At 44.5% G+C, this 27152-nt stretch overlaps 1 protein-coding gene across 1 annotated transcript in view; it reads right to left on the reverse strand.

Annotated features, from left to right (window-relative positions):
* The window catches only part of TBC1D10C (TBC1 domain family member 10C), a 27568-nt gene continuing 416 nt past the window's right edge, over positions 1-27152 (reverse strand). The window contains exons 2-10 of the mRNA XM_048484521.1: positions 23129-23331; positions 14593-14692; positions 13702-13809; positions 12510-12616; positions 5370-5484; positions 5121-5186; positions 3848-4037; positions 2957-3111; positions 1-470 (exon numbers count right to left, since the gene is read on the reverse strand). Of these exons, the coding sequence (XP_048340478.1) occupies positions 48-470; positions 2957-3111; positions 3848-4037; positions 5121-5186; positions 5370-5484; positions 12510-12616; positions 13702-13809; positions 14593-14692; positions 23129-23331 (1467 nt within the window). The 3' untranslated portion in view covers positions 1-47. The remainder of the gene's footprint in view (positions 471-2956; positions 3112-3847; positions 4038-5120; positions 5187-5369; positions 5485-12509; positions 12617-13701; positions 13810-14592; positions 14693-23128; positions 23332-27152) is intronic.

Consider the following 27152-nt stretch of genomic DNA (forward strand, 5'->3'; position numbering starts at 1 on the left):
AACGGGATTTTTTTTTAACAGAGGCCAGGCTCAGCGCTCCAGAAATTTTAGAACCATGAATCCAGGTAAAAGGAAGACTTTCTCTTCCCTGTGCTTGCCTCTGGCCTTTCCTCTCTTGTAGGCTTCTGGGTAAAATGGAAGGTCTTTCCCCGAGTGTCTGGTTTCTTCCTGACCTGCAGTTTCTTCCGACCTTGCACTTCAGAGGCCTTCTCTGGCTCCCTCTGCCCCTTTGGAGGTGAAGGGGGTGGCTCTACCTTGATCTGGGGGATGAGGAAGGCATGGGTTTGGCTTCCATGAGCCTCTTTGCCCATCTGTGCATCCTCCAGCTGCTGAGCATCAAAGATGGCCTTTGCACCAGCTAGCCGATTTTCTGGGGTGTACTGGAATTCAGGCCTAGTGGCACGCAGCTTGGCCAGCTGAACTTGACATTCACGCTCCAGGTCATGGGCAGAAACGGGCACAGCATGGACCTGCCAGACAGGAGGAGAGAAGCAGGATCATCTTTTCAATTTGAAGCCTAAGATCTATAATTTTAGACTGTTAGGAATGAGGAGCCTGAGGTAAGAGCAAAGAGACTTCCAGTAAAGCAGGCATTCTAGTCATTCAGGCCCAAGACCTAACAACAGGACATTCATCAGCACCAGGTGGGAAAGGGCCAAAGGGAACCAAAGACTAGGCTGCTGGTTTGTGTTACAGTGGCTGTGCAGTCTCAAACCATTGGTCAGTTTGCTGGAAGTAGTATCTGATGGGTGAGCAGACTAGGAGGCTACAGTTACAGGCTGTGGGTATGATTGCCAACTATCTGCCAGCAACCTGTGGGAGCTTTTTGGACATTGTGATGCACTCAAAAGTAACATTTCAGAGATGCTCTAGAAATTTTCCAAATCTTGACATTTCTTGAATGTCACGACTATGTCATGATGTAACTTCTGGGTATGTAACCAGACGTGGCATTGCAGCATCACCACAACAATGCTCCCCCCCACTCATTTTGCTGCCATTGTAACACCAAGTAGCAGCAGTTGACCACCCTAGTTTTATGATGAAACTGGGGCCTGTGGGACTTAGCCCAAGTCCAAAGGGCCTCTAAGACAGAGATATTCTTCCAAGCCTATAGCTAAGGGCAGTAACAGTCTATACACAATCCCATTCCTATCTCTCCTGAAATCCATATTTAATACCATGTTGGGAGAACCCTATAAAGAAGGAACTAAATGCTGGATCCAAAGTTTGGTTCAGGGGATCCAAAGTTATGGACTCCCAAAGGGGGTGCCCCCATCCCCCATTGTTTCCAATGGGAGCTAATAGGAGATGGGGGTTACACATTTGAGGGCCCATAACTTTGGATACCCTGAACCAAACTTTACCAAACCTGGGTAGTATCATCAAGAGAGTATCCCAAAGGTACCCTGAAATGTTGGTGCTGCTAGCCTAAAAACTGCGCCCCCTGCAGGCCAAAAACTGAAAAAACACTAAAAATACAAAAAACACAAACGAACATGGCCCCCCTGCAAAATTCAGATTTTGCACCAGGTTCCATTTTTCCTAGCTATGCCTCTGCCAGCTGCTGTTCCGGCATTTCAGCAAAACTCTAGGTTTAACCCTGACCATTGATAAGCCCTCCCACTGAATTGCTTATTGGATGGGACTACTATGTCCTGGGAGAAAAACTACAACATGTGGCACTCACACAATCAGTGTATGGAGCGTCAAATGCTGGATTAATTAATTTCTGGCAAGACGAATTTATGGAGTTTCATCTGTTACAATTCAGCATCTGTGAGACCCCAAGGTCTTTAGAAGGGTAAAGAATTGCCACCATCACATACCTCAGTCACTTGTGAAATGTTTGCTGCTGCTTTGGTAGCAGTGGGTAGAATGCATTGTGGGGACAGCTGCTGTGCAGTCTGCAAGTGAGAAGACACAGCATCTGATGCATGCATACTGCCTTCTCCCTTCCAGTTGCAGCTTGGTATACCATGCAGTCAGACAGTGAGGGCAGCTGGCTGCACAATTGTGGCCTCTCCCTGCCAGCAACAAGGCAGGACTGGGACTTAGAGGAAAGGGGTGCTGTACACAGTCCATCCTAGCTGGCAAACCCTGGGAGCATTTGGGGCTGGAGCCTCGGGAGGGGAACATCACTAACATTGCAACATCACTTTCAGACAGGCAACCAGAAGTAATGTCACTCCCTTTGACACTGCAGGAATTCCTGAAACCTTTTCAGTAAAAGCCATAAAGATTTGGTCAAGTTCCTACAGGGTCAAAGGCAGTGAATGCAGCATGGTTTTTCTCCATTCTCCATCAAGTGAGAGGGTGGAATGAGCAGGGGATGACAGACTGCCATCAGTAGATAACTGGAGTGCCTCCTAGGAGAAGAGTGGGGTATAAGCAATGTTTAAATAAATGTTAAATAAATAAATGAATAAATGCTCCCTGCTAAATTATGAAACTAACAGTACAAGAAGCTGTAGACTGTTATGCAGCCTCTCTTTTCTATGGCAGTGGAGAAGAAGAAGCCATCTCACTCAGAATACAAGCAAATGCAGAACTACAGGGAAATCGGCCAGATGGCAACAAGGCTGGGCTCACCTTATCCAAAACATAGCTGAACCTTGGAAGTTATCTGTCACCACCACAAGGATTGCCAACTTTTTACCAGCTGTTGCTCCCATCTTTTCCATAACTGCTGCATTTGCAGGCATGAGCTCATAAAAATTATTTCCTCTAGATCATTTCTACCAGTCGGTTTTTAAGTATTGTATGGTCAGTTGGCAACCCTAGCACACCCATTATACCACCAAGAAAGATTTCCCTCTGAGTTAGAGCCAAGCAGAAGCAGGAGAGGGAACCCCTTAAGTGAAATGAGCTGCTTCTGCTTTCAATACAAGCAGTGGCATCCCAGAAGGATGTGCTGGGGAGAAGTCCCAGGCTGGAGGACCCCAGGAGTCTGTACCTCTGCCATGAATGTGTCTTCTTGCAAGAGATGAGCTGGGATACTGCGGAGCTTCTCCAGGGTCTCCACTAGTCCAGCACAGTCACGTCGTTTCTCAGAGGTCCCCAGAGCCAAGCGGACCAACAACAGCCCTACACGGAAGAGTACTTTGACTCCTGCAGAAGTAGAAGTAATGTTAGGGGGCAGCAACCACTGAAGGCTAATACTCTGTGGCTTCTTAGAAACAGAAAAGCTCTGGGGAAGACAAGTTAGTGTTTTCTTAAAGGATATATTGTGTTTAGCGTGTGTGTATGTGTGTGTGTGTGTGTGTGTGTACATGTGTGTACATGTGTGTACATGTGTGTGTGCACAGAAGAGAGAGAGAGAGGTGACAGCCTGTGAGGGGTTAGATCTTTGAAGGAAGCACCCTAAATCTTTCATACAACTGCAAATTTTTCATGTTTAATTCCTGACAAACAATAATCTGATGCCAACTTCTATGTAATTAGCTTTTAGGTGCAATGTACGTATTTCACTTTATACACCAGCCTCAAAGACGCTGAGCAGACTATGTTCTGAAAAACTTCCTACTTCATGAGAATCCCTCTTGCATGCCAGTTCCTCAGCCCATCCAAGGAAGACTCTTCTTAATGCAAAAGGCATCCTTATTCACTTCACCCCTTCTCTATCCTGCCCTCCAAGTGGGACCAGTGGATCCTCCAGAATTACAGCTAATCTCTAGACTACAGAGTTCAGTTTCCCTGGAGAAAATGGATGCATTGGAGGGTGGATTTCATGGCATTTCACCCCACTGAGGTCCCTGTCCTCCTCAGGCTCTATTTCCAAATCTTCAGGATTTTCCCAAACTGGATCTACACCCCCATCCCCTGCAGGTTCACATCCTCCACTCACCTTCGCTCAGAAAGGCATCCCAGACCCTCAGCACCGTGGGGAAGGGAAGAGTGCGAGTGAAGAGGCATAGAAACCACTCCGTCATGTAAAGAAAAGGCCCGACACCATGCTTTTGCAAGTGCTTAAATGCCCGGGGGCATACACGGCGCAGGAGGGCAACAAACACCTCACTGTCCAGCAGTAGTGCCTCCTGCAAAATAAGGTGAGAAAGTGTCACGCAACACAACAGGAACCTTGTAGCACCACATAGAAGATTTATGAAATTTAATTCCAGAATAAGCTTTCATGAGGGAGAGCCTGCTTCTAAAGATGCCTCATTATGCAGTCATTTTATGTAGGGGATATGAAAAACAAACAGCAGGGCCAAGGGGCTGTGAAATGTAATTATGTGACAATCAAATCTAATCAGGAAAAATACCCAAACCATTCACTAGTTATTCTAGGTTAGTTACCATCTGTGAGAAATCCCAGGTTTTGCTAAGATAGTTAACACTGGAAAATAACTTAACAAAGCCAAAGTCTTTGGACACCTCTTTGTTATTTGTCCTTAGACATTCTTCATACTCCCATGAGCTAAAGAAACTATCTTTCATGTCCTGCAGGATGGACAACTACTAATTTATACCCTCCCTATAAAAACCATGTCCAGTGCCTACTATTGCCTTTTCCCCCATCCTGAGGTTTAATTTTTTTGTGCAACCATATGACAAGTAAAGTCACCAACATAAATACCTGAAAATTTGAGGGAAGAGTCTGGGAGCATAGTGTTTAGTGAGGGGAGGGACATATAATGACATATAATGACATATAGCCCACCCTCCAAAGCTGCCATTTTCTCCAGGAGAAGTGGAATAAATGTTATAAATAAGCAATGTGTGCAGTCTGGAAATCAGCTGTCATTCTGGGAGATTTCCAGCCCCCACCTGGAGGCTAGTAACCTTAAACTGACAAGCAGAAATCTAACTAGTGATGCTTTCCCGCCATAACCCATTCTGGGCAAAGTTGTACTTGTTAAGTTTCGGATAGAAAAAAAGGTGGCAGTCCTACTAACATCTGAGCCTTGTGCTCCACATATCATCTCTCCAATTTCCCAGGGTTCTTCTTCCCATGTAATTTAAAGGATAATGCACAGTTTGGCCTGGAATGTGAAAAGTCCCAGACTCACGATTCCACTGCTTACATGCCAGTGACTCCTATCCCTTCATAGGTGCTCAGTTCCTGTTCCTTGGGAAAGATCCCCCTTCAGGTGTCCCCTGATCCCCACATTTCTTACCATCTTGGGGCTGTAGTAGCCAGGCAAGTAATGCTCGCAGATCTGCACCAGGCACCAGAAGGCTGGCTGGAAAGGACAGATAAGCATTATCAAAACTTTGTGGTCAGCTGGGAGGGGCAGTTGTGGAGAAAGGGAAGCACTAGGTATAGGGGACGGAAAGCTGGAGCAAAGGGTGGGAGGAAGAATTGCTGTTATGAGAATAGAAGGGATAAGGATACCTGTGGGAACAGAGCTTCACACAAGACTCACCTCTGGAGGCATGTGCATGAGGAGCAGGGCACCCAGTGGTCCCTGGGCCTGACAGTAGCCCTCCTGGGGCCGATACACAGTGTAGGCCTTCAGCAGCTGCAGTAGCCCCTGCTGCCTATTTAGAAACATAGGGAGACAGGCAAGTCTGTCACACATCGCCTTACCTCAGGTCCATCACACTAGATCCAGCCAATGAGGGCACCCCTAGTCCCCTGGTCTCCCTATTGCTATCTTACAATAGCCCCAAAGATTTCAGCAGGATTAGAACTCGTGGGTCGATTACACACAAAGTCTTTGCTTCATAGTGGAGGCCGGTGTTCACTGCAGCAAGATTTCTAGTACAGATGTATTTTCTGGAGCCCCAGTTTCACTTTTCCCTCTATCTGTGGCAAGTGAAACCACTTATGATTTAAATCTTGCTTTGCAGCCAGAGTGGGGCAACTTTGCCAGTGGGCACAGTTTTGCCCCAGACATCTTCTCTCCACCCATGGCCAGCCTTCCCACTTCCTTGCAGTGCTTTGCATGCCTTCTTCCTCATCCCCCCGCCCCACTTCATGCTGTCGCTCCTTCCTGGTTCCCTAAATGTACTTGTCAAAAGATCCATCGATCGATCTCTCACATGTATAGTGATGTGGTGGGTCGTCTCTAATGTCTAACCTCTGTATTCATTCTCTCCTCCACCAGCATAGCCTCACCAACACAGCACAGTCTCAGTTGCCAGGTGCCCTGGAGACTTTCCTCTCCCCGCCCCCCCACATGCATGCTTACCCACACATGGCACTGCCTGTGGCACCTTCTCATGATTCTTGGGGAGTTGAGAGATGGAGAGATCGACCTTTCAATATAAAATAGCAACAGAGAAGGCTTTTTCAAAGAACAGTACCAGCAGGCATCTTTTGGGCTCCACCCCACCTCCCCTGCTCTGCTTCCGCCCTCCCCCACAATTGGGAACGTGTGTGTGTGCATGTGTGTGTGGAGGGGTGGAGCGAATATCAGAGGAAGGGAGGGGGGGAGTGAATATCAGCTCCGTGCCTTTAAGGTTATTGATGAGCAACAAAGTAAAAAACATCACAGTCACACCACTGTGGTCAGCTTGCTGTTTACCTGGGATGGAGGTGGTTTTACTCTCCTCTGAGGCAAGACTGCTCTCCTTCTGGTAACAGCCCAGGTGCTGGGATGAAAATGCTGAGGCCACAGAAAAAAGGAGGGATGCTAGAGAAGACAGGCTCTGTGCTTCCAGCCCCAGCATGAGGCCCACAACTCAGGGAGGTTCAATGCTTGCCCATCGTCCATTTCCTCTGGCAGTGGGTATTTCAAGGTGGAAACCACTTGCCAAACACATATCCCACCACACTGTGGCCTTGCCCACTTTCTTCATTGATGGAGTGAGTGCCAGACTGAGGAATGATGTTCAGAATAGGCACAGGTGATATGCCAAAAACCCGCATGTGACTCCCTTTAGAACCCTTGAATGTCACTCTTATACCAGGGGAACAAATGTAATTAATTCATATATTTTGTTATGCAGAATTTGGATTAATGACTTGTTTCAGAGGGTACACTTGGTTCTGAATAAGACTTCAACATGGTTTGGTTTGTTGTCTGAGGTCCTGCTACTTCAGGAAGAGTAATTCAGGGGCCGTCTTCTTAGACCTTCTTGCTGGCATAGGAAGTACAAGCGCTGCCTTTTCCTGTGAGACCAGGTTAATGATGCAAGAGCCCCTTATCACATGGGAGGAGCCCCTGGTGTGACTCCTTTCTATTGACAGTGTGAGCCCAGATTTCCAGGTGCTGATCCTGGCACAGGGAGGAGCTGCAGCAAAGGATTTCTCTGTGTGGTCCTAATCTTCTCACCCTGGCAGTACAGGAAGTTTCCAGGCTGCCAAGATAACATAAGACCCCTTTGGGCAGCTAACATAAAGTTTAAGAACAATCAAACAACTCCTCAACACTACCTGTTTTACTGCCTAGGTGTACTAGCTTAGTTGTGTGCATCATACTCTGTAGGACAGTGGTTCTCAACCTCTGGGGGTCGTGACCCCTTTGGGGGTCGAATGACCCTTTCACAGGGGTCGCCTAAGACTCTCTGCATCAGTGTTCTCCATCTGTAAAATGGATAAATGTTAGGGTTGGGGGTCACCACAACATGAGGAACTGTATTAAAGGGTTGCGGCATTAGGAAGGTTGAGAACCACTGCTGTAGGATATATGTATAATTTAGGAATGAGAATAAAGGCTCTTGGCTCCCTCTAGAGGAAAGGAAACAAAAAATGAGGAGCGAGGGTGCCTTTGGTTTTTTGGTTAGTTTCCTGCACCACTTGGTCTGTGGATAACAAAAATGATCACAATCTCTTTTTGCCCTAAAAGTTACTTTTCACATAGTTCAGTTCTCTTGGAATAAGATGAAATGCAATCTTTGGGTCTTCCCACTTCTGTACTTCTCTCTTTCCCCAAGTGGCAGTATATCCAACAGGAGGCAAGGTCATAGTTCTTCTGAAGAAGTGATCTACGCTATGTCAGACAGATTAGACACACTAAGCCTGACAAGTACTGGCCATGAATGTAATGTGCAGTGGTGTAGCACCAAGGGGCAGGGGGACACGCACTGGAGGCGCGCCCCTCTTGGAGTGCATGGCGAGGGAGCATTCTTCCATAGAACTGGGGTGGGTTGTGACAGGGGCACAGGAGCCTGCATTCTGCCCTCAGGCACTGGATTCAGCCTCGCTCCACCCTGGGTAGAATTGATGCATACACATTTAACTGGGAAAGACAGAACTACATGAGAAAGAAGGGAAAGGAAATGAGAGTCTAAAGCCATGGTGGCGAACCTTTGGCACTCCAGATGTTATGGACTACAATTCCCATCAGCCCCTGCCAGCATGGCCAATTGTAGTGTAAGAAATGAATTGTAGTCCACTGTCTGGATTGCCAAAGGACCATAAATCAAATAATCATTTAATCTTTTAGGGTCCCCAACAAAGTTTACAACACCTTTTATTCAGTTTCAGAAAGCTAACAAATATGACATTTTAAAAATCTACTATCAGTCTTCTAAGCGTTCTGGGTCACACACATTGTGCTACATGTGATGTGCAATCATAGTACTCTTTGCAGGCAATCCACAAACCCCATCTGGCTAAAGGTTCCCTCAGAACACTTCTGCTTAGGGCTTCTTTCATCCAGCCTTCTGTCTCCAACAATGGTCAGCCAAAATCTTCTGGAAACTCACCAACAAGGCAGCCAAGTGATGGCAACACCCATTGCTAATGTGGTGTGCATTATTTTTTGGTTATATTTCCAAATGAAGCTTATATCTTTCCATGCACTGTTCTGAATCGTGTATGCACAGCCCACACGGATCTGCAATCAGCTTCAACAGGATGCCCTTGCATGAAGCATTTTGTTTCTCTTTTTACCATCCTCTGGTACACATTTTCCTTATACTCAATCAATGAAATGTCACTCCCAGGTTTTTATCAAGCTAATTTCTCTTCTATTAGAATCAGAAGAGTGAAAATGTTTGCATCCCAACTATAGCTGCGTGCAGAAAAGATGGAACCTGTACAACTGGAGACTGGGAGCACATATGCTTTAAAAACTAATCTTTGAACAACCAAGGCTAAAGACACAACAGAGATATTTCTTGTACAGGGTTGAAGTGGAGGTCCTTATTCAAAGTGCTAGATGATTGAGTCACATAGCAGGATTCACTCAGCCTCTAAAATAACAGAAAAACTGTATTTCCAACAGTAGAAAGTAAAATAATTCAGAACAAAAGGGCAAGGGCTTGAGATGTGTCACTTTTCACCAGTGATGGCTCACCTATTGTGGATGCCTGTGATAGGTGGGATGGTGCTGCTTGGAGGAGAGAGATTTGGACCCCTAAAAGCATGTCTAATGGCTATACATTTTTTCTGTGTGAGTTTATCCAATTACACATCAATCAGTGTCAGTAACAGCAGTAGCAATAGTTATTTTAAATCAGGGTTTTAAAAAATGAAACTTTACTACAAAAGGCACTTTTTGATGTCACAAGGGTTATCCAATCCCCTTTGTTCATAGCCAGCTTCTTCTGAGAATTGGCTGTCCTGATTTCTTCTGTGTTCAGCCCTGCAAGGAAGATTGGGTGCATTCCTAACATTATGAGTGGTGAGGTTGCTATCAATAGTGCACTTGCTACATTTTGGGCAGATCTGATTCCCTGGATCAAATGCTTGGAAGATCATGTCTATAGCAGAAGCTGCTGTGCACATGGGTTGCCATCTCCAGGCTGAGAAATTCCTAGAGATTTGGCAGTGGAGCTTGAAGGGGGCAGAGGAAAGGGACCTCAGCATAGTATAACACCTTACAGCCTTCTCTTCTCCAAGGAAGTAGATCTCTGTAGTCTAGAGATTAGTTGTCATTCTAGGAGATCTCCAGGTCCCACCTGGAAGTTGGAAACCCTAGTGGATAGTGTTGGGACACTGGGAACTAGGGACACTAATAACTTTCCCTTCCCTGAAGCATTTTTTCATCACTAAACAAAAAAATTGCCCTTGCTTCTTTTCCCTTTTTAAAAAAAAGAAGTGTGTGTGTGTGTGGGGGATGTATACATTTACAATGCATTCCTAAATATACCCCCCCAAAGCCATTAAGTTCCATTGACATAGAAGGGTGTAATAAAGGATGCACTACACACCGAATAAATATATTTACAGCACTTTAAAATTAAAACAGGCAAACTGGAAAATCCCATCTTTCTAGCCAGGGGGGTCCACGCCCAGTATGCCTGCAATGAATGCATGCTCCCTGGACAGACACTTGATGTCAACTTTGACGTAGTACCATTCATTGTCCAGGGGAGACAAAGAAGGAAAGAATGTGTCCCTTTTCACATGAGAGCTATTCTGGCTCAGAGTCAATGTGTTATTCTTCTGTTAGGACAGAAGACAAACTCCAGATATGCAGAATGAGAAAGTGGAAACAGAACCCAACTCATGTATAAGTGTTCATTCTGGAAATTTGCCTGGAAAGTCAAACAACATTAATAGGAAAATATCTACATTTGAAAATCTAATCCAACTCTATCAAAAACTTCCAGGCAACTCAATGACAATGGGAAAATTAACTAAACGCTTTCCAAAACACAAACACAGGAAATCACGTTGTTCAGACAATAAATTAAATGGGATAGGAAACACAGCACCAAACATGCTGGAAGTCCTTTTCAAAGTTGTCCGACTTTGTGTTCTAAGCAAGAGACTTCCCTCTGATAGTGTCAAATGGAAGAAAACTAGATGCAGATGGCAAATTTCAATGTAGTGCTTCTATTCATGGGATCTCATGTTTCCTGAGCCCTCCAGCCCCAACACTGTGCCATTTTTTCCCAGATATTAATAGCAAAGTCATTGCAAAAGCTTTGCCTCGTGGAATGTGTTTTATGAGGACCATGGGTATCTGCTGGATATTACCTCTTACATGAACAATTATAAGCAACATAACTCCTTGCCTCAAGAATGCTCCATTTGTATTAGTCACACCTTGGAGATTCAAATTAACTTTTTTTTAAAGCACCACACTGGTAAGGTTAACCATTTTAAGAACTCTTTCTTTTCTTTGAAGTCTGCACATTCTGCCTTTTCAGGCAGAATAAAGTAGGTGAACCCCATAATATCATGCAAACCCGCTAAACTGTGATGTATGGATTGTCATCTGCACCTCCTCCTTTTACTTACACCTCCTCCCATAAGAACATAAGAACAAGCCAGCTGGATCAGACCAAAGTCCATCTGGTCCAGCTCTCTGCTACTCGCAGTGGCCCACCAGGTGCCTTTGGGAGCTCACATGTAGGATGTGAACGCAATGGCCTTCTGCGGCTGTTGCTCCCGATCACCTGGTCTGTTAAGGCATTTGCAATCTCAGATCAAAGAGGATCAAGATTGGTAGCCATAAATCGACTTCTCCTCCATAAATCTGTCCAAGCCCCTTTTAAAGCTATCCAGGTTAGTGGCCATCACCACCTCCTGTGGCAGCATATTCCAAACACCAATCACACGTTGCGTGAAGAAGTGTTTCCTTTTATTAGTCCTAATTCTCCCCCCCAGCATTTTCAATGAATGCCCCCTGGTTCTAGTATTGTGAGAAAGAGAGAAAAATTTCTCTCTGTCAACATTTTCTACCCAATGCATAATTTTGTAGACTTCAATCATATCCCCCCTCAGCCGCCTCCTCTCCAAACTAAAGAGTCCCAAACGCTGCAGCCTCTCCTCATAGGGAAGGTGCTCCAGTCCCTCAATCATCCTTGTTGCCCTTCTCTGCACTTTTTCTATCTCCTCAACCATCCTTTTTTTGAGATCGCGGCTGACCAGAACTGGACACAGTACTCCAAGTGCTGTCGCACCACTGCTTTATATAAGGGCATGACAATCTTTGCAGTTTTATTATCAATTCCTTTCTTAATGATCCCCAGCATAGAGTTTCCCTTTTCCACAGCTGCCATGCATTGAGTTGACATTCCCATGGAACTATCAACTAAGACGCCCAAATCCCTTTCCTGGTCTCTGGCGACTGGTAGCACTGACCCCTGTGGCGCGTGAGTGAGGTTTGAATTTTTTGCGCTTATGTGCATAGCTTTACATTTTGCTACATTGAACTGCATTTGCCATTTCGCAAGGCCACTCACCTAATTTATCAAAGGTCCTCTTGGAGCTCTTATGCAATCGCTGGTTGGTTCTCACCACCCTACATAATTTGGTACATCATCTGCAAACTTGGCCACCACGCTACCCACCCCTACTTCCAGGTCATTTATGAATAGGTTAAAGAGCACTGGTCCCAAAACGGATCCTTGGGGGACACCACTCCCGACATCTCTCCATTGTGAGAACTTCCCATTTACACCCACTCTTTGTTTCCTGTTTCTCAACCAGTTTTTAATCCATAGGAGGACTTCCCCTCTTATTCCTTCATTGCTGAGTTTTCTCAACAGTCTCTGGTGAGGAACTTTGTCAAAAGCCTTTTGGAAATCCAAGTAGACAAATTGCTACTTTTAAATAAATATTATCTGCTGAAAGATCTACTCAATCTAATGCCTTCTATATCCTTTGGGTGTCTATTTGAATGTTTATTTATTCTTTTTTACACTGCTAGACCTTCACTTACCCATGACTTTCAGGTGACGAGAACATCTCATGGAAAGGGAATTGGCGATGAATGTCCCTTGTAATGGTCTCTATCCATTGAGGATCACCAGGTGCCTCCTGCAGTTCCTAGAACAATAATGAAAGATATTCAGGAGGGTCTGATTGAGAGGGCTACTAGATGCTGGACAGTCACACACAAGAATTTTTTTTGGCTGCCTTGAACAACAACAAAACATGAATTTAAATACTGCTACTGAAAGAATCGCCCTTCTCAAACCCAGATCTATGGCCATTCCTCTCTGCAAGGGCAAGTCATCATACAACAATGTAAAATATACAAATAAACAACACCATCACAATGGAACCTCCACATTCAGAGGCAATATACCTCTAAATGCTAGGTGCTGAGGAGCCAACAACTAGGAGAGACTTTGGCATCTGAGCTCCTGTTGTGAACATTCCAGGGCATTTGGTTGGATACTGCAGGAAACAGGGTGATGAACTATTTTTTTAAGGATTTTTATTGATATTTTGGATCGATATATTTACATGTATTTCACAACCTTTTGTTACATTCTTAATATCATTTTACCCCCTTTTTTCCCTCCCTCCCCCCATATTTTTCTTCTCTTCTTCAAATGTGCAGCAGCAGGTTCATTCTTTCAACTCTTCTTTTCCATTTATCTTCTGTAATTCCAACTTCAATCAACCAGTCTGTGAATCCCATCCAAATCATCATTATGTCCATTTGTTTTTCTTGCCATATCTGGTTTCTTGACATTATTCCAAATATTTCTAATTGTATTTGTTCCCATACATATTCCAGCCATTTCTGTATTGTCCATATTTTCTTATCTTTCCATCCCAACGCTATTACAGCATGAACTGCTCTTATCATTATTTTAAACAATGACCTCTGTCTTTGTTCTATTTCTTTATTATCAATTATTCCTAGAAGTAATAGGTCTACATTTATCCTTAATCGTACTTTTACATATTTTTCTATATATGGCAAGCAGCGTGATGAACTAGATGGGCCTCTGATTTGAATCTGCAAGGCTCTTCTCAGCCAGGGTGGGCGAAAAAGATATAATTAGCAAAATGAATTACAGAAGGAAATAAAGGTGTGTAGGATGGGGAGCATGCAAGGCAAGGAGAAAAGCAACAACAGACAGAGAGGGTGAGTGTGAAATGAGGAAATGAGACCTCACCTGATACTTTTGGTGATTCTTCTTTGTTTTTGCCTGTGCCCCACACAGTAGAGGCCAACAGCGGGCCCGTACAGATGAAGGGATCCCCTTCCGGCAGAGTAATTTTACCTGAGACAAGAAAATTAATCAGCAAAACTACAGTCTTCTACACAGCCTAGCCATAAAATGGTCCCCTATTCAGTCCTAATCTAGGCTCAGATCGAAGGTCCACTTTTGGAAATCAGAAAACAGAAAATGCCTGCTCAGGGTAGAGCCATTTGGTGTTCTAAGACAAGCAGCTTCCTATGAAGGAGAGAACTATTTGCAAATTGGTGTCCCTGTTGATAAAAAAAGATGGCACCTGAGTTCTTCCTAAGCACCGTTTACTCCAGTGAAGTGGAAGAAAGCCAGGACTAGCTTTTTGCTTTGGGGAAGAAGCAAATGGATGCCAAGAAAAACACTGGCAGGTGCCATGGGAATCACTGGCTTAGACCATGAAGTCAGCAAGAGAGTTAATTGTACCAGTTGGTTCCCCCTTAAGGAATCTGATGTCCATCAGTGGCACATGTCAAGGCTGGGCAACTGGATGGAGCTCAAAAATGTTTGAGAAGCTTACTGAATAAAATCACATTCCTACCAAGATCCCTAATTCACTGCCTTCAGAGCTCTTTTGGCATTTGGGAAATAGTAGAGTGTGTGGGTTAGGAATGTTAAAAGTGAGTGCTGAACTCTTGCTATGGATGAGGCAGATCTCTGGGCCAGGCAGAGGCCCAGAAAAACCATGAGGGTCTGACCCTGGTTATGCTATGTGACTCGTTGGACCAGTGTATGTGCACCTGAGGTTCCTTCTGAAGTTACTTGAGATTACAGTATTATAACTCATTCAACAAATGGGTTCTCATTCCCTCTTACCTTTCTGTAGTGTCGAGCCATAGTTTTCTCCCAATGAGCTGTCATTTCCAGCCACTTGGCCTCCCGGTGCCGGATGAGCTCAGCTGGAGGTTGACCTAAACTGATGTGGAACAGACATGAACAAGACCATCTTTTAGACTGCACTGAATAGCTACAAGGGTTTACATCATCCCCTCACTTCTTGTTTTTAATAGACCTGTTGTTTTTAAATTTCATTTATTTATTCCAATTTACATCCTGCCCTCCTACTACAAAGCAGGACTAAATAATTTTCAGTGTACAATGAAAACAATAAGGGACCCATCACTGAGCTACCTGTTCGTAGACTATAATGGCTTCCATTAACACTTTGTTTTATGATGGTTTCTAGTTAACCCAACCCTCATAATACTAATGCAGGGTAGAATCAGTTGGTAGGAGGAAAGTACTTAACTCTTCCCTTTCCTGACAGTCCCCACCCACAGAAATTTTTAGTTCCCCTTCCAGTTGAGGGACCTGAAATCAAATCCAGCTACAAGGAAAGTAGGTTCGAGGATACAGGTCATCCCCAGAACACAGGCATGGGAATATTTTCCTTTTGTCATCTGCATTGCCTTGGCATATGTAAGTCTGAGAGTGTTTGCCATAGTGAGATGTATTTGTGCATTCTGTATGTGTATGTGTTCATATACCTGTTTCCATGACACCATACAATACACAATGGCCGAACTCCCACTGAAAATTTAATCTAGATACAACCAAGTTTCAAAAGAATTGGCATCTTTTCATCCAGGTTCCAACATCCTCACTGCAGCATGTTTCTATTGAAGACATCTAGGCCTGCCCCTGGGGGGGTGCGGGGGGGGGGCCTACTGTCAGGGGTGCCATTGTTAAGCTAGCAGCACCAACATTTCAGAGTATCTTTAGGAGACCTTCCGAATGATACCACCCAGGTTTGGTGAAGTTTGGTTCATGGGGGCCAAAGTTATGGACCCTCAAATGTGTAGCCCCCATCTCCTATTAGCTCCCATTGGAAACAATGGGGGATGGGGGCACCCCCTTTGGGAGTCCATAGCTTTGGACTCCCTGGACCAAACTTCACAAAACCTGGGTGGTATCAGTAGGAGACCCTCTTGATGATACCACCCAGGCTTGGTGAAATTTGGTCTATGGGGGCCAAAGTTATGGACCCTCAAAGTTATGGACCCCCTCTCCTATTAGATCCCATTGGAGTGTTTTTTCAAAAAGGTACATATACAAGCAGGTCCAGGAAAATTCCGTGACAAGGGGGGGGAGCACCAGAAATGGGACTGATCTGTGTTCCGTGGTTCAGCAGTGGGGAGATTGCAAGGAAACCTGGATATTTTGGGTGACTATCCCAGGATTAATCGCCAGTGGGAAATAGCCCAACAATGTTTGAAACCCTCGAACAGATTGACTTTGGAATCCTTTCCTTGTATGAATGTGGAGCTACATTATACAAGACAAAAAAAACCCAAACAGACCACAGTTGCTAATCCTGTGATCCTAAGTGCAATTTTGGAGTGCAGAACTGTGAATCAGCTGCTTTGGAGAGGTACTGATACTCCTGCATAGCCCTCACTCGGTTATTCTCTCTGCTCCCCTTCATCTTCCCACTTCAGAAATGATGGATGGATGGATGGATGGATGGATGGATGGATGGATGGATGGATGGATGGATGGATGGATGGATGGATGGATGGATGGATGGATGGATGGATGGATGGATGGATGGATGGATGGATGGATGGATGGATGGATGGATGGATGGATGGATGGATGGATGGATGGATGGATGGAAGGAAGGAAGGATGGATGGATGGAAGGAAGGAAGGAAGGAAGGAAGGAAGGAAGGAAGGAAGGAAGGAAGGAAGGAAGGAAGGAAGGAAGGAAGGAAGGAAGGAAGGAAGGAAGGAAGGAAGGAAGGAAGGAAGGAAGGGGTCTGCAAGGAAGAACTGCAAAGGAGTGCTGGTATAAAGTTGTTAACTGGCCTGGAGAAAAAAAAGTCTGCCCCCTTGATAGAGGCTAACTTGGATGCTGTTTACCCCCATGCTATGAAAGTCTTCAAGTGCCCATTTCAACACATTAAGCCTCTCTTAAAGGAAAATGAAATTGTTCTTTGGGTCAGTTGGCAACCTTATTGATGAGGCTGGAAAAGAGTTAAGCACTCCCTGCATTGCCAGTTCTTCCTTAAAGATACTGATGTATTACCCTTCACCACTAAGCACACATTTTGAAACATGTGCCTACCAAGGCAACATAATCCAGCCTTTAGAAATCATGACACTGTGACTCATGCTGAAAGTGAATTAAATTAAACTGATCAAGTGTTCTTTCTGTTCACATCCCACCCCCAAAGAAATACTGGCACAAATAAAGGGGGAAAGTAGCTTTCCCCTTTGCATGTCAGCCAGGCTCTCCTCCTCCCCCATTATGCTGCTCATGGGTGGTGGTGGTGGGGGGGGGGGGGGTTACCATTTCCCAGAAACAGCATTTCTGTAGGCATTACAGCCTGCCCCAGAAGGCAGATGTGGAGATCTGAGCCTGAATCTTTTAGTTGGGATCCAACCCACTATGATAATTAACTCACAGAGAGTACCGTACTTCTTTGACATGACAGCTCAATCCTTGCTTTGCTGCTTTATCAGATAGCTCTTTTGCTCACCCTAATTGCCAGCATGCTATTTATAGCACCTCAATTAAGAAATATAGAATTCAGATGAAAATGAATGACACGATAACAAAGTGAACAGGCAGGAAGATGTCATTCAGAGCTGCTGGTGAGATAGGTCAAACTGTATGGTGATTGTTTGTCACCTTAATAAAAAGCTAGTATTAAAGGGTCCACAACATTCCCAGATTTCTTTCTCTGTCTGTCTTCCAACCATGTAGGAGATATTGGCCAGCAAAGCCTCTTCCAAAGCCAATCCACAACCAGGGCAGACTGGGAGACTCAAAAGGCCCTGGACTGGGACCTGCTCCTATCCTACCATTCCCTCCCACCCCACATACCCCTCTCCTGACAGAAGAAGGTCCAACCTGAGCAACTTATGTACAGTTCCAGGCTTTGCCAGCCGCCATATTTTCTGAGCTGCCTGGGCAGGTAGACAAGATGGCTGCCACTGCCCAGGTAGTCTGTGTAGCTATGCAACTCCCCCTGGTCCCGGCAGTGGTAATGGGATTCCTTTGGGCAGGGCTGTGGCCTGGAGATAGCCCCCAGGACTTTCCTGGTCACAGTGGCTATGCTGGCTGATTCACTTCAGCCCTCAGTCTAGGGTTGCCAAGTCCTCCGTGGCCACTGGCAGGGGATGGGGAAGTAGAGTTGCCAGCTCCAGGTTGGGAAACTCCTAGAGGCTTGGGGATGGAGCTTGGAGAGGGGTGGGCTCTCAGTGGGGGAAATTGCCACAGAGTCCACCCTCCAAACCATCTATTTTATCCAGGGGATCTAATCCCTGTAGTATGGATACGCGCTGTAATATTTCAACCCCTAGGTCCCACAGGGAGGCTGGCATCCCTACCTCAATTTCTTTCCTGTCAGATGCACCAGACAGGGACTGGCTTTGGGGTCCCAGCCTAATTAACCATGCCATTCATAATCCACTGGAGTCAATATGCTTAGAAGGATGTAACCCTGCTTAGATGGCACTCTTGGGCAAAAGAAATCTGGTTCTGGAGTATAGTAAAATAGGCAACTGTTTCATGTATATCTTTACTGTAACAAAATATCTATTTCAGCAAGTGCTGGCATCCACCGTGCCTCTCAGCAACAAAGTCAGGCTACAAATAATATGGTTAAATTAGTTCTTTCATTTGCAACCCATCTTCCTCACTGAAATGCAAAGTGAATTACAAACTTTTTTAAAAGGTTGATCAGACAGCAAGGATCTGTAACTAACAATGCAGGAGGACAGAGATTATAGAATTGGAATTCAGAAAGTGTGTGTATTACAAAGGTAGGATTCAAGGCTTTACAAGAAATGGGGTACATACAACAACACTGCAACAAGATACAATCCTGTTCCTTATAAAGCGACTTCTTCAGAGGTATTTATATATCCATACATTAAAAAGCCCTGAACATTTCTGTTTTGCATATTCTGCAAAATGATAGCAGGGTTGGGGCTTTTCTGATCTTCACAGGCAGGTCATTCCCCTCAAGTGGTAGCTACCATGGAGAATGGACATGTCCAGGCAGTTGTCGATCTCCTCCATTTGAAGGGTGGTGCCCTCAGAAGACTTTGGTCAGATGAGCGAAGCTATTGTGGTGGCTAGGGTTGCCAGGTTGTGAAATACCTGGAGATTTGTCGGGGGGGGGGGGCTGGGGAGGATGAGGAAGGGAAGTATCTCAGCAGGGCATAATGCCATAGAGCCCACTCTCCAAAATAGCCATTTTCTCCAGGGGAACTGATCTCTGTTAGCTGGAAATCAATTGAAATACCAGGAGATCTTCAGATCCCACCTGGAGGTTGGCAACCATACTGGTGATATAGTTGATGAAGTGATCCTGTAGGTATGTGGCCATTAAAGGCTTTATAGGTGATAACTAGAAGCTTGAACTAAGCCTGGTAACTGACTGGTAACCCATGGAGTATCTCTACAAAGGGGTGACACACATGTTCTGCCTGTACCCAATAGTAACCGTGCTGTTGTGTTCTGTAGCAATTAAAATTTCCATAAGAACATAAGAAAGAGCCTGCTGGATCAGACCAGAGTCCATCTAGTCCAGCTCTCTGCTACTTGCAGTGGCCCACCAGGTGCCTTTGGGAGCTCACATGCAGGATGTGAAAGCAATGGCCTTCTGCTTCTGTTCCTGAGCACCTGGTCTGTTAAGGCATTTGCTGTTGTCTTTTGTTGTCTTTAGGGGTATGCCCATGTAAAGTGCCTTGCAACTGTCTAGATTTGAGGTAACCAGAGCATGCATCTATTCATAAATATATATTACAATACATAAACATAATAAATAGTACAATAACTGACAGCCATTTCAAGAAAAGGAAATGTGGCTATGCACTTGTACCTCTATTTTCCAGTGTGCACAGACTGGAAAACAAAAATTGAATCAGCAATCTCAGCCACTCAGTAACTTACTGTAAGGAATAGTTAGTGAGTGAATGAAGGGCAGCAGATTTGCAGCAGCTGAGTAAAAAGTAAGCAATAAACGACCAAGTTATAAGGAAGCAAAACACTTGAGTAAACATGAGTAAACATCACATCTGTGAACAAAAAGATGTCAATATTTAACTTTGAATCACTGAAGTAATAAACTTTAATTGGGAAGCAAATATAGACCAAGACCTAAACATTAGGTGTAATGAGTAAGTAAACATTGATTACACCTTTTAAAAGATGGTGCATTTCTGGCCTTTAGCAAAAGGTCAATGGAAACCGTGAATTGGATTTGACCTGCTGCTGTCCCAAGGTCACATCTTTCTGACATACCTGCTTCTATGGGCTCTGGATTCCTAATCTTGGGGACCAGGCTTTTTATAATATGGTGTAGGAATACTTTACCAGTGAGTCAGAGGAAAAAGGCACAGGAACAGGGAAGAGAAGTGGCAAGATTCGGTTGATCAGAAAGACCTAAGTAATCAAAAAGATATGATTGGATGCAGCATGGTGCAGTGGTTAAGAGCAGGAGACTCTAATCTGGAGAACCGGATTAAATTCTCTACTCCTCCACAAGAAGCCTGCTGGCTGACCTTGGGCTAGTCGCAGTTCTCTTCGAATTCTCTCAGCCCCACCTTCCTCAGATGGTGTCTATTGCGGGGAGGGAAATGGAAGGCAACTGTAAGCTCTTTTGAGACCCCTTAATGGTAGAGAAAAGTGAGGTATTAAAACCAACTCTTCTTTATTACAGAATGTTTATAAAGAGCTAGTATAGGATAGTGGGTGGGGTTTTTGGCAAAGACTTCGGAGACCTGAATTCAAATCCAAAAACGGCCATTTTAATATGAATCAAATGTGCATATGCACAGAATAAAAATAAACGTGAGCAACACAAAGGAAGTGTGGTAACTAATGGTTACTCAGGCACTTAAGTTTCCAGCGACCCCCTCCCCCATGCTTCTCATATCCAAACATTATTCAGGACAGTGTTCTAAAAGTTTACGTTGTTGAAAAACAAACCTGTGTTAGCTTCAGTATGAAGACTTTCCTGGGAAATGGTCTAGCAGTTTCACAGATTAGTTCAAACTTGGCGGCCCTGGCAGGATGGCATAGTGGGCTGTGATGGGCTTTTTTCCTCTGGTCTAGAGCCCATGGACATTGCAGACTTTAATTAATTCAACATTAATTTCTGCTTCCCACAGAGCCTGTGTTGCTGGGAGGAGGGGTTCCACAAGAGATCTCACTGTAACAAGGAATTCTCAGTATTTCACCAGCATATAATTTCCAGAACACTTCAGGGAAAGCATGACAATGAAAATGGTATAAACTTTATGTAAGTTTACAGTATAGATTTGGCTGAGTATGATGCCTTGTAGCAGAAGAATCAGAAACCTTGCCACTAACCACTGTAACTTCCCTTGTTGCTATGGTGCCCAAGTTGCTAAGGAGACTGGAGAGGATGTGGTGAGTAAGATTACTAAAACAGGAAATGCAAGTTAATAGGTAGAGAAAAGCGCTTTCCTATCAGCTCTTTTTCTTCGTCTTTTACCTTGCAGGAAATCGTAGACCAATGCTCACCACAGGCCCGATTTTATACCTCTGTTAGGAATTGGATTACAAGCCAACAGTGGAAGCAACATGGTTATAAAGAGCATAAGTAATATTGTACAGAGCTCGGAGATACAAAAACAAGGACTGTGCAGAAGTAAAGAAGTTGTGAAGTCTTTTCACTGAGATGCAAAGTTTCTTTCTGAAAGCTTTATAAAGTGATGTAGCAATGATTCGAAGAAACATTGTTGGTTCCATTATGCAAGAAACCACCAGTCAACTATTTCAATATTCCTTTCCTTTTTCTGATCCTATATACACATTGCTGATCAGTTTCAACACTGGATAGAAAAGAAATGCTCTCTTTAATCTATTTATGGAGTCCCTGCACTTGACAAAGGGAGTCTTCAAACTCATTAATCCCTTTCTCAAATTTGACCATTTCACAAAGGCCTATCTTCTACTCCCACCCAAATATTTCAGCCATTTTCTCATTGTGGAAGAACTGTGGCAAAGGAAATATGGAACTTTGCTTCAGGATAAGGGTCCTCTGGGCCTATCAAGTGTTCAGCCTGAAGGGTTAACCATTTAAGAAAGCCATGTTAGTACAAAAACAAGATGGGAATTTATAGAAATAACTAGATTCTTGAATGTAATCTAAGTACATCTTTAATTGGTACATCTCTAGCCTGTAACAATGTATTTAGTTTCACCACGAGATAAGTAAAACATATGGTTTGAAATGATGCAGTATTGTATCACAATTAAATAAGACTATTACCAGTGTCTGTATCAGATATAGCTGTTACTGGGCATTGGATTTAGTAAGAGAAATTACCAGATAAATGATGCACAATAAAGTAAACAGACATGATTATACAGTGGCTGATCTGTTACCTATTTATATTTGACTTCAGAAAAACATGTTGAGGTCATCAGATTTTGCATCTGAGATCACCATTGTCCAGTTGCTCCCATGAAGGCATGTTAGTCACCTTCATAGCAAGCTATGTGAAAACAGGCCTTCGTGTATATAGATTATGTGGATGAGCATCTGTTGATGCTTACTCACTCCTCTGGATATCAGTGGATCCACTGGATCCACCTTTCGCTATGAATGTGGATGCTTATCCCCATCTACAGCCACTACATTTTGTGGGCCTCAAGGAATGAACCATGGTCTTTGTCTTTCTATGTAATAAAACTGGAACCAAGTTACATTTGCTACTGTATGTTCTAAAACAGGTGGTATACAGAGGGAAACACCCATAGGTGGAAAGACTGGGAAAGTCTGGAACTGAGCAATGGAGATCTTGCCCCCTTGATCTCTCTTTCCAATGTTTCCACATTCTGGTCAAGTTGGGAAGCGGTTGAGGCAAGGAAAGTGTGGTGTAAATGGCTGTGTGGGCGCTTTATTGCTGCTTCTAATGCCTCTTCCTTCACAGAAGCAACAAGAGCTACACAGAGAATCTTCGTAGCCCAACATGATCTAGAGTAGATAACAGTCTGGCATTCCAGTCATGACAGTCACAGACTGAAAGAAGAAATCACTGGCTCGGGAGTCCCGCATTACATCTGTAAAGTGACCTACATTTGTTGCAAAATTAAATCACATTTTAAAAATATTGTTGTAGGGACTCTGTGAATGTAACAAAGCCAGGTAAGAACAAAGATATCATTCAAAGAAACCAGTGAAATTGTCTACTTCTGAAAAGTGGATCAGCAAGAAGTAGGTATAATGATATCAAGGAAAGAATGTCAGACCGGAGTTGCAGCACAGAGACAAACAAGGGCTGTCCACTGTCACCTTCCTCTCAGCAACATTCCTATACAAAAAGTCTCTTCAGTACTTCCAATGGTCTTTGAATCTACCCGCTCTTACCTGTTGTCAAGGTCACTGCCCCCAATAAAACCATAGCGATCAATCTTGCGATAGGGAGTCATCCCATTCAACTCAGAGTCAGAGCCCAAGGAGCTGGCATCATCCTCCCTAGGCAATGAGGAGTCAGAGGCATGTGGCAGCTCAGTTAGGTCTTGGCTTATACTGGAGAACTCAGCTGAAAGAGAAAGGTCCGACATTTCTCCCTGCAAGATGTTGGGGCAGGGGTCAGCCCCACATGTAGCCTGAGTCCAGCACCCTTGTTTGTCTCAGACAGGATTCCCGGGTTCACACGCAAGGCACTGCGCATCTATGAACGTGGCCCTTGGCAGTACTGCTCTGACTAAAGTTCCCCACAGGCTCTGCAAACTGTTTCCTCCCACAGTCATTTCCTGATACAACTGACAACACCAGGGCCCTGAAAAATGAACACAGCTAAGGTGAACTGCGATGTGTGTGTGCATGCGTTGTGTGTGTGTAGAGGGGAATAGGGGAAACAGAGAGCAAGAACAAGTGAACAACAAATATATGGGAAGAAAACCACAGGACAGCTCCCTGTGATGCCTCTTACAGCGAACTGCAAAGTGGTTGAGACACCCCTTGATAACCTTCCTACCTTGTTCTCTGCTGCTCTGCCTTTAGACAGGAATGCAGAAGCCCGTTACCCTGCCTTTCGTGCATCCTGCAATGCTCCCTGCTGGAGGGCATGTATCAGTACCTGGCAATACAAGTCTCTAGTGGGAGGCCTTGGAGGAGTTCAATGCCCTGCATTATTTACAGGTGACTCAAATACAGTTTGTGTTGCTCCTGGCTGGAGTGTAAATGACTCAGGTCATCCAGAGTCTCTTCTAGGGAATAAATGTGACTCCTTGAGAGAGGGCTGTGTTTATGCATAGTCTTCAGTGGTCTGCATAGTGTCATGAGTTGGGCAACCTCGGTCACTGCATGAAGAAGTCTTAGAGCACAATGGCTGGAGATGTTCAAAGTAAAAAAGCTGTGAGCTCCCTACCCAAGTCTGGTTCTCCCCAACAAATTAAGAAAAGCAGAACATTGTGTAACTCAGCAGTTCTTCCATACAGCCAGTGTGTGGAATGTATCTCCCTGAGAAGATGCAGGCAACTATTAAGAGAGTAGTGCTTTTTCTCAGGTGGTTTCAAAATGGGGGGGGGGGGCAGAGGTGGGATCCAGCAGGTTCTCACAGGTTCCCAAGAGTAGGTTACTAATTATTTGTGTGTGCCAAGAGGGGGTTACTAATTGGTGATTTTGCCATGTGATTTTTGCCTTAGTTACGCCCCTCCTCTCAGCAGTAGCACGCAGAACTTGAAGCAGTCTAGCAGGAGGTGCACCGGCATGCGTGGCAGCCTGCGCGCATTCGTTTCCCGCCCAAGGACCAGCACAGCAGCTGCGTCCTTGCCACAGCCCCCCCTGGAATGCCCTGCCCCTGGAATGCCCGGCCACGCCCCCATCATGCCCCACCCAGTCCCATTGGCGCTACGCTACATTTTGAATCCCACCACCATGGGAACCTGTTACTAAAAATTTTGGATCCCACCACTGGAGTGATATTCATATTCCAAGTGGGCTAGGAAATGGTTCCAGATTGTCTTAATCAAACTAAGAAAGCTTCACAAATTTCTGTGAATGCACAGAAAATAAAAGAAAAAGAAAAAGCATTTCTATTCAGGCATAAGCATGCATCCACATACAGATGATAATGTTCATTTTGTATAACTCGTGGCATGTTAATTATATGGCTTCATATAAACAAACCATGGGAAAAAACTGCCCAAGTGATTGTGATTTGTGATGATCTATCTACACATAGGCTGCATATTCATTCTTCAACAAAAATTACTTCCATATAGAAGTTTTAGTACATGTGAAACAACAACCCTGACTGCGCTCAAGCCAATCTGGGAGCAGCTATAATTGACTCAGTTCTCTCTCCTTCCCCCAGGCAGGGTGCCATATGGTTTCTGTTACTGTCTGTTCCCTAGAGTAGAGAAAATGAACATGGAAGTGGAATGGAAATGCTAGCTGCAGTGATAACCAATATGACCCAGTGAACAGACAGCTGGGAGAGGCCAAAAACAAAGCCTGTTTTGTAGTTTGGTGGGCTTATTTCCTACTCCAATGGTGAGGACCCCAACAGTGGGAGGTTTGGGAGAAGTCATTTTTGTTCAGGCTCACTCCCCTGACCTATAAAGTGGGAACAAAAGGGACTCACTCACAGTGTTTTAGAAACTGTTGGCAGCCGTACCAGTCCAAAGTAAAATCCAAAACAAGAACATGATGCACATAATACCTTTTATTAGGAACAACCAAAATGACATGAATGTCCAAGTGCTGGAGTTCTAGAACTCTTCACTGTTGTTACAAAAGTAGCATTTATTTATTTTATTTGTCCCACTTATACTGTGCCCTACACTGAAGTCCCAGGGCCACTTACAGAAAGAGGTTAAAAGCCCTGTTCAAACACTGCAATCCTAAAAATATAAAAAACATCCTTTAAAACAATAAAAAAACATCCATTAAAAATCCCCAGCCCTCCCACCCCCTGACCCCCCTTCAGCTGGCATCAATGCGGGAGACCCGGGGGGGGGGGGGGCAGGTCACACACTGAAGGCATGGAAGGAAGAGGAAGGTTTTAACCAGGCGCCAAAATCCATAAAGTGTCAGCCCAAAATGTTCTCAGAAACTGTTTTGTGTCATTTCAGTTGGTCCAAATACATGGTATTACATGGTACATGGGTTATAGCCAGTGGTGGGATCCAAAAATTTTAGTAACAGGTTCCCATGGTGGTGGGATTCAAACTGTGGTGTAGAGCTATTGGGGCTGGGTGGGGCACGATGGGGGCGTGGATGGGCATTCCAGGGGCGGAACATTCCTGGGCGGGGCTGTGGCAAGGACGCAGCCTTGCATGCAGTCAACAGGCCCGAGGCTTGGGCCGAATGCGCGCAGGCACAAGGAGCTACCACGCATAGCATGAGTGCACCTCCTGCTAGACTGCTTCAAGTTCTGCACGCTACTGCTGAGAGGAGGGGCGTAACTAAGGCAAAAATCAGGTGCCAAAATCACCAATTAGTAACCCACTCTCGGCACACACAAATAATTAGTAACCTACTCTTGGGAGCCTGTGAGAATCTGCTGGATCCCACCTCTGGTTATAGCTGAACATTTTACTGTATTACTGACAAACAACCTGAAATGGAATACAGGCAAGACAGAGAAGATGCTAGAAGTCAGATGCTGATGTTCGAGATTGGCATTGCTGTTACTCTGTTGCACCAAATAGAACAGGGGAATTTAGACCCAAGTTTTTTTTTCTCCTGGCAGCAGCTCCCCCTCCCCATCTGGCATCATCTTCCTATAAACATGTGGAAATCTATATCATTCTTAAAGATTTATAATGAAAAGAAAACATTTATTTCATCTGAGATTCCACTGACAAGATTTCTTTTAGCAGCTCTGTATTTTGAAAATTATTGATTTGGTATACCTCTGTTTGTTATTGATTGTCAATTGTCTGTGGAGTACCCATATATACTCGGAAGGCAGATGACCTTGAACGTAAGACCACTATCCCCAAATGGTATACCCAAAATAGTTTTTTATATTTGACATAACCTTAACTTGTATGCGAATTTAAGTCAATCCTCTCTCTATTGTTGAAGGCTTTCACGGCTGGAATCACTGGAGTGTTGTGGGGTTTCCGGGCTGTATGGCCATGTTCCAGTAACATTTTCTCCTGACGTTTCGCCTGCATCTGTGGCTGGCATCTTCAGAGGAAGAAGGCGAAACGTCAGGAGAAAATGCTACTGGAACACGGCCATACAGCCTGGAAACCCCACAACACTCCAATGTCCCCCACCCTCTCTGATGGCATACCTGAAGTGGTGGGGGAGAAATCCTAGTCTTGCATTTGAGTAAATATAGTATTTTAAGAATTTTAGCAGTTTGAGGTGTTTTGTTCTGTTTGTTTGTAAAAGTATAGACATATTTAAATAAATGAAAATACTTTGGGAG

This window comes from Sphaerodactylus townsendi, linkage group LG02 (genome assembly GCF_021028975.2).
Source record: "Sphaerodactylus townsendi isolate TG3544 linkage group LG02, MPM_Stown_v2.3, whole genome shotgun sequence".
NCBI classification, from domain to species: domain Eukaryota; kingdom Metazoa; phylum Chordata; class Lepidosauria; order Squamata; family Sphaerodactylidae; genus Sphaerodactylus; species Sphaerodactylus townsendi.